General features: G+C 67.2%; 2 protein-coding genes across 2 annotated transcripts; one reads left to right on the forward strand and one right to left on the reverse strand.

The window, feature by feature from the left end:
- The first annotated feature begins 430 nt into the window (after window positions 1-430).
- Window positions 431-5424, forward strand: N4BP3 (NEDD4 binding protein 3). Its single transcript, XM_079319822.1, has 5 exons — window positions 431-569; window positions 2186-2629; window positions 2801-3355; window positions 3522-3779; window positions 3996-5424. Exons 2-5 carry the CDS (start codon window positions 2216-2218, stop codon window positions 4566-4568), a joined length of 1800 nt encoding a protein of 599 aa, XP_079175948.1. The 5' UTR covers window positions 431-569; window positions 2186-2215; the 3' UTR covers window positions 4569-5424.
- Window positions 5425-5629: 205 nt separating this feature from the next.
- On the reverse strand, window positions 5630-6951 carry NHP2 (NHP2 ribonucleoprotein). Its single transcript, XM_079320153.1, has 4 exons — window positions 6767-6951; window positions 6592-6661; window positions 6414-6519; window positions 5630-5897 (listed from the first exon to the last, which is right to left on the reverse strand). The coding sequence occupies exons 1-4, from the start codon at window positions 6912-6914 to the stop codon at window positions 5772-5774; spliced, it is 450 nt and encodes a 149-aa protein (XP_079176279.1). The 5' UTR covers window positions 6915-6951; the 3' UTR covers window positions 5630-5771.
- Between the last annotated feature and the right edge of the window lie 130 nt (window positions 6952-7081).

Raw genomic sequence — 7081 nt, forward strand, 5'->3', positions numbered from 1 at the left:
CACCGTGTCCCCACACCGCGTCCCCGGGGCTTTGTGAGGCTTCTGTCCCACGCGGCTGCTGTGAGGGGGGAACACGGGCTTGCCCTGCTAGAGAACGGCACGGAGTGTGTCCTACGGAGTGGAGACCCCTCTCCACGCCGCAGGTACGCAGCAAAATATTTCTCTCCACTCTTGGCGGGCGATACCCGGGAATACCAGCCCGCCGGTCAGGGGGTTACTGGCAGCCGAGTGGCGCCGGTGCCGGAGCTGTAGCTGGGGGGATTTGGGGGGGTCTCCCCGCCGTTGGGACGCGCAACTCTCGGCGCCGCCGGCAGCCAGCGCGCCCTGCCCCGCCCCGCTGGTGGGCACGGCCGGGCCGCCCCCCTCCTCCTCCTTCCTCCTCCTCCTCCTCCTCCTGCTGCTGCTGCTGCTGCTGCTTCCCGCCCCTCCCGTCCCACCGCCCCCGCGCCGCGATTTGCCGGTGCCGGCTCCGCCCGCCGCCCCGCGCGGCCGCGGCCGAGGGGCGCGTTCAAACGCGGCGAGGGAAGGAGCGGAGCGGAGCCGTGCGGGACCGCAGCGCCGCCGGCATGGTGAGTGCGGGCCCGGCCGGCCCCAGCCCCAGCCCCATCCCCATTCCCCGCCAGCGGCCAGCGGGGCTTTGTCCCGGGCTCGGCCCCGGGCACCGACTGCCCCCTCCGCCTTCGCCGTGCCGGAAATTCCGGCGGGGCTGCGGGGAGGCGCGGAGGGACTGCGCGGGGATCCGCGCCTGCTTCCCTCCAACCCTGCTGTTCCCTCCCGGGTGGAATGCGAATGCGAATGCGAATGCGAATGCGAATGCGAATGCGAATGGAAAAAGGCTTGTGGCCGTATCCTGCCCGGGCACGGCTGGGATTGGGAGCAGGTCGCAAAGGAGCCAGGCTGGCCGGACCGGTGTTTTGCCGCCTGGAGGGTGATCCCCTCCCTGCCGCAGGCAGGACACCTTCGGGCTCCCCCGGCGATTCCCAAACCTCCCACAACCTGACCTACTTCCTCGGCCGCCTGTGCCGGGAGGAGCCGCTGCGGGGCTCGGCCGAGCTGCTCCCAGTGCCGGGGGCTGGACGTGCATCCACGCCCCCCCTCCCCACCACCGCCAGGGGAACATCCACGTCCCCGGTTCCCGAGCACGGGTGGCACCGCAGGCAGCCCGGATCCTTCCGCAGGGTCCGTGCCCGGTGCCCTTCGTGGGGTGCCGGTGCCCGGAGCAGGTGTTGGGCTCGCAGAGGGAGGTGACAGCGCAGGCCGGGAGCTGTCAGACAGGTTTGTGCGTGGCAGCAATTAAAACCGGGGTGTTTGTTTACCGGGCGCGTGGTGCTGAGAACCAGGACAGCTTCCTGGGTGTAGCCCGGCCCCGGAGCCCTCGGCGAGGCTGGGAGCGGTGCTGGGGGTTCTGCCTCGCCCCTGCCACATTCTCTGTGTCCCCTGTACTGGTGTGAGGCCATCGCCCCCTCCCCAGCGCTGGGGATCCAGAGGCCGAAGGCATCCTCTCATCCTTCCTCCCCCGGCCACCTGCGCAGGAAGCTGCATTGTCCCGTCAGCATCCTGCCCCTTCCCACCGCCCTCACGCCATGTCCGGCCACGGGGTCCCCGGCACGCACGCAGCAGCTGCTCCCTGCCCGGCGCTGGGGAGGGGATGCTGTGGGTGGATGGGGCTCGCCCTGCGAGCTGCAGGAGCCCGTGCCGCCCCTGCCGTGCGGGAAGTGTCCCCCAGGTACCGCAGAGGTGCCCGTCCCGGGGAGGCCATCCCTGATGGGCATCCCCAGGGGCGTTCTGGGGAGGTCTCCAGAGGATGTCCGGAGCCGGAGGTCCCGGCGGGGAGGTTGGGTGCCGCCGGGCCGGGGCTGGCGCCAGGCCCGGGCAGGTGCTGCCGGCTCCCGAACTCGCCCGCCTGGCTGGACGGCAGGTGCCTGTTCTGGTGGCAGCCCCGGCCCCGGCCGCGGGCGGGAGGTGGGGCTGGGTGTGGGAGGAGGCGCTGCACCGTGGTGGGGGCAGCAGCGGGGAGCCCCCGCCCCGCGCTTGCTGTGCCCTGTCCCCCAGGAAGCTGCACGGGAGATGGCAGATCCATCCCAGTGTCAGGAGCCCGCCCGGGCCCTCAGGGCTGGCTGGGAAGGGGGTGCCGGGGGTGTGTCCCGGCTTCCCGGCCTCGCTGACTCTGTCTCTTCCCCGGCAGTGCTGGTTCTGGGCTTTCCTTTAATTCTCCATGGCAGCAGCACAGGGTCCTGTGACCTGTGAGCCCGACACCCGTGTCCTCGGCACCTACCTCTCCTCGGAGCCCGTCGGCGTCGTTGGCAGCATGGGCAGCGTGGGCAGCCTGGTGGAGAAGCAGGACCTGTCCCCCCTGGAGCTGCGGGCCCCGCTGGGCGGCTCGCGGGGGCTCCGGCAGCCCGACGGGCTGCTGCGCAAGGGCCCGAGCCAGCGGGAGCTCTTCGGGTACCTGCACGGGGCCAAGAAGGAGACGCGGGTGGATCGGAAGCACCAGGCGTCGGGCGCCTGCTACAAGCGGGACTACGAGAGCGACCGCGAGAACCGGTCCCCGGAGCGCTGCTCCCGCGAGCATCACCGTGGGGCCGACTTCTCCAAGAGCTCCCTCCCGGAGCGGGGCCGCTTCGACAAGGTGAGCTCTGAAATATGGCCTGATGGACAAAGGGATGGGCATGGAGTAGGATGATCTGCATCCTGCTGGGTGGGATGTAGGGATTTGAGGATGTTCAGGGATATGAAGCTGGGAGCGTGGCAGTCTGTTTGGTTGTAGAGGCTCAAACTTGACCTTGCTCTTGTTTTTCAGTGCCGTATCAGGCCTTCGGCCTTCAAGGCAGTGGCTGGGAAGGGGCTGGTGTCCATGCAGGGCCTGTCCTCGTCCAAGGGGCAGAAGTTGTCCAAGAGCAACGGGAGCCTGCACACGCTGCTGTCGCAGAGCAGCACAGCGGCCCCGCAGCACGGCCCACTCCGCACCCACCTGCTCCATGCCATCAGCCTGGACGAGGCCTCTGACTCCAGCCACAACTCCATCCAGAGCTTCCCATCCTACGGCTCCCGCCTCAAGCCTGCCCAGAGCCAGTTCAGTGCCTCCATGGGCCACATCAACCACATTGGGGGCTCTTTGGACAGGGTTTCCCGGAGCCCCAAGGATACCCTGGCCCCTGAGAAGATGCCCCTGTCCTGCAAAAGCATGGCCACCCTGAGCAGGCTGCAGAGCCCCGGCGAGCCCCCGCCGCCGTACGAGTTCTCCTACTCGCTGGAGGACGCGGTGAAGCAGCTGGAGGACCGGCTGCAGGAGACAGGAGGGGAGCTGCGGCAGCTCAAGAGGAGCCTCAGCGAGACTGAAGACCCCTTCACACAGGTGAGCTGTGGGGCTGGGGGGGTGCTGGGTGGAAGGGGCAGTGGAGGAGCTACAGTGGTGGGTGATGGGCTTGAAATGCCCAAGTGCGTGAGGATCAAATATCACAGAACCTCTTGGGGTCCCTCTGGGGCTACAGCCTCTCACCAGTGTCCACCTGTGCTGGCAGGCGTTTGAGGACAAGCAGCGGCTGTGGCTGGACGAGCTGGAGGACCTGAAGCAGATGTACATGGCCCGGCTGCAGCAGGTGATGCAGCAGGCGCAGCGCGGGCAGCGGGCGCTGCAGCTGCAGCTCTACAAGGCGCAGCAGGAGAAGAAGCGGCTGCAGGAGGAGCTGAGCCTGCAGCAGTGCCAGTGCGAGGAGGCCAAGCTGCGGCAGTCCCAGGGCGAGCATGGCAGCCCCAAAATGGAGGAGGCCAAGTGGGAGGTGAGTCCCCTTTCTTCCTTCTGTGTTGTCACCCTCCTGGCTGTGGGGGCAGGATGCGGGCAGCAGTTCCCTGCTCTGGTGTCACTCAGGGTCACAGTACGGGAGGGATGAGCCACCTGTGGTGTTCATAGTCTCCCAGGAGAACAACTTGGGGTGCTACCACCTCTGGGGTCCTGCTCCCCCAGCCCTTCCTCACTGCTTGCCTGTGCCCCGCAGGTGTGCCAGAAAGCAGCAGAGATCTCCCTGCTGAAGCAGCAGCTCCGGGACACCCAGGAGGAGATGGCTCAGAAGCTGGGGGAGATCTTCAGCCTGAAGACGCAGCTGCGGGAGGCCAAGGCGGAGGTGCAGGCCAGGGACTCGCAGCTGGCACAGCTGGCAGACTCCTTGCAGAGCCCCCCCGAGCCCAGCACCTCGCTGCCCCTGGGCGATGACCCCATGCCATCGTGCCAGGACTTCCCTGGCTGCGAAACTGATGACTCCAAGTGCCGGGGCCTCCAGAGCGACTCGGCGGAGCCGCTGGAGCGGCAGGTGGAGTGGCTGTGGGCAGAGCTGCTGCGGGAGCGCCGGCAGGGCCAGCTGCAGGCTGTGAACTTTGAGCTGGAGAGGAAAACGTGGCAGGAGGAGAAGGAGAAGGTGCTGCGGTACCAGCGGGAGCTCCAGGCCAGCTACATGGAGATGTACCACCGCAGCCAGGCGCTGGAGCGGGAGCTGCGGCAGCTGCGGGCGGAGCCCAGGGATGTCAGGATCGATTCGCCCTGGATCGAGCGGGTGGAGTCCTCCAAGATCTGAGGGGCGGGATGCCAGTGGGACTGAGGAGGGGGAAGGTCTCTTGCTGCTGCAACGGGACGATCTCAGGGTGTGCACAAGGACTGGCCCCGCTCGGCGCTGCCCTGGGCTGAAGGACTGGTTGCCACAGGGGAGCTTTTCCTTCTTGCAGCACTTCAGGCCCTTCTTCTGGAGGTCTCTGGAGGGCTGGGGGTCATCTGTGCCAGGGTGGGGGTCTTGCATGTGCCCCGTGCTCTGACTCCAGGCGTTTTTGCCCTGTGATTCCTTCTGCCATGGGGGCAGAAACCAAGCGCCCTGTGAGACATTCCTGTTCCTCCTGCTCTGCTGCCCCTGTTCCTACAACCCAGTAACTTTATGTCTTGTCAGGAGAAGCTTCAGCCCTGTTCCCCACTCACCCCACTGCTTTGCTGTGGGGGTTGCAGCTACTGTGTGCAGTGGCTGCCTTGTCAGCAGGGCCCTGGAGCTGGTGGTGCCACTGGGGAGGCAGAGGAGGAAACCCTGAGGAGTTCTGGTGCTGCTGGGAGGGAGCACCTGCCCCAGCACCTCTTTTGGGGTTTCTCATGTCCCCAGTGTGGAGCTGCTCTGCAATGGAGGTGGTTCTGGCTGAGATGGGGGAGTGCCTTGTGCAAGGAGGGATGGGAACTGGTGCTCTGCCACACTGGGAGGAACTGGGGTGGGAGAGAGGACTGGGGCGTGTGCCTGAGCTGGGGAAGAGGCTGGGGTCCCCCTGCCAGGGAAGGTGAGGGGAGCCCAGAGGTGCTGGAAGGGAAGAGCCCTGCTCTGTGTGTGTAACAGCAGAACCGCATAGCCGAGCCCAGCTCTGCACTCCATTCCTGCAATAAACCCGCATTTCTCTCTCCCGGCCTCCGCTCTGCTTCCCTCGGGCTCGGGGGGCTTCCCTCGGGGCTCGGGGGATGGTGCAGGGCCGGCCTGGGCCTGCCCAGCGCTGGGCTGGGCGGTACAAGCGGGCGGGGCCCCGGGGCAGCCTCACCCCCGCCCCCGCTGCGGTTTAACCCTGCCATGGGCCCTCCCAGCCCTCGCCCCGAGCAGCCGGACCACGTTGTACAAAACCACAGTCACCTTTATTCACCCCGCAGCGCTCAGCATCCCCCCCATCAGTCCTCTCGGCAGAGTCCCACAAACAGCCGTGCGGCAGAGGGACAGGGACCCGCCGCAGCCCCGCAGGGCACAGCCCGGCCCGGCCCCTCACAGCGGCATGGGAAGGGCCGACACCTCCTCCAGGCACTCGTCGTAGGCCTCCTGGTACTCCTCGTGGGGCTTGATCAGGATGACACAGGTCGGGCGCTTGGAGCCGGCTGCGGCTCCCAGGTCCTGAGGGAACAGAGGGAGGCCATGGCTGCCAGCTCCCTTCCCGAGCTGGGAGCTCGGGACCAGCTCACTGCAGGCCCTGCTCCAATGCAGGGAAGCTCTGCCTGTCCAGCCCATCACCCCCAAGTCCTCTAGACTCGTGCTGGGTTCATGAGTCTTTTTCTCGGCTTGTCTCTTGCAAACGGGCTGGCAGAAGGGACTGGCACCTGGCTCATGTGCCATAGTCCTTCCCCAGAGCGGGTCTGCAGAGCTGCCTGTACCAGGGATGAAGCTCCAAAGACACAGACTGCTCTCCCAGCTCTCTTTTTACAAAAGAGCTGGAAAGTCTCCCTGTTGGCAGACACCTAGAAGAGATCTGCTGGCTCTGTCCTGGAGCTGCTGCAGGAACTCGATCATGGCCAACAGTTGTGTGATTCCAGCGTGAAGCGCTCCTACACCTTCGCCCTGTCCCTTCTGTGCCTTAGTCAGGGACAAGCCCCTCACCAGGGCCGGTTCCCCCCTCCCAGCCCCAGCACTCACCGATTTGGAAGGGACGTAGGCGTACGGGAGGCTCCTGTCCTCGCACATGATGGGGATGTGGCAGTAGACATCGATGGGCAGCGTGTCGCCGGCCAGCACGGTGATCCTGCGGGACAGCCGTGTGTGAGCGGCCGGGCCGGCGGGGCCGCGGGGGCCGCGGGGCCAGCCCAGCACTCACCCCTTCTCGCCCTTGTTGATGAACTTCTGCACTTCCTTCACACCGCGGCGGACCTGCTTCTGCTTGGTCGCTGCAAGAGAGCCACGGCGTGAGGAGTTGAATGGGAACCGCAGCGCGGGGGACTGCACCGCGCCGCCGCCATGTCCCGGCCCGGCCCGGCCCCTCCCCGCCAGACCTTTCCTGATGCACTTGAGGAGCTTCCGCGTGAGCTTGCGGGACGCGAGCGGCTGCGCGATGGGGTTCAGGAAGTCCAGCTGCTCCCGGTACGAGAGCTCCGGTGCCGCCTCCGACTCGGCCGCCGCCTCCGGCTTGTCCCGCGCCATGGCCGCACCGGGTCGCTTCCGCTTCCGGGACACGTGCGGCGGCGCGGGCGGGACACACGCCGCCGGCTCCCCGCCAGCCAATCAGCAACCGCTCTGGCATTGACAGACAGGCGACACGGCCAATGGCAAGCGGCCTTTGTGCCGCCCCGGCCACGCGCTCGGTCCCG

This window comes from Erithacus rubecula, assembly GCF_903797595.1.
Source record: "Erithacus rubecula genome assembly, chromosome: 16".
NCBI lineage: Eukaryota > Metazoa > Chordata > Aves > Passeriformes > Muscicapidae > Erithacus > Erithacus rubecula.

What these genes read in the sequence shown, in the direction of transcription:
- N4BP3 (XM_079319822.1), top strand. Translation starts at nt 2,216, where the DNA reads ATGGCAGCAGCACAGGGTCCTGTGACCTGTGAGCCCGACACCCGTGTC. An exon ending in AGCGGGGCCGCTTCGACAAG is followed by an intron (nt 2,630 to 2,800) that starts GTGAGCTCTGAA and finishes CTTGTTTTTCAG; the next exon opens with TGCCGTATCAGGCCTTCGGC. An exon ending in CTGAAGACCCCTTCACACAG is followed by an intron (nt 3,356 to 3,521) that starts GTGAGCTGTGGG and finishes CTGTGCTGGCAG; the next exon opens with GCGTTTGAGGACAAGCAGCG.
- NHP2 (XM_079320153.1), bottom strand. Translation starts at nt 6,914, where the DNA reads ATGGCGCGGGACAAGCCGGAGGCGGCGGCCGAGTCGGAGGCGGCACCG. An exon ending in CCTCAAGTGCATCAGGAAAG is followed by an intron (nt 6,662 to 6,766) that starts GTCTGGCGGGGA and finishes GCTCTCTTGCAG; the next exon opens with CGACCAAGCAGAAGCAGGTC. An exon ending in CCTACGTCCCTTCCAAATCG is followed by an intron (nt 5,898 to 6,413) that starts GTGAGTGCTGGG and finishes CTGTTCCCTCAG; the next exon opens with GACCTGGGAGCCGCAGCCGG.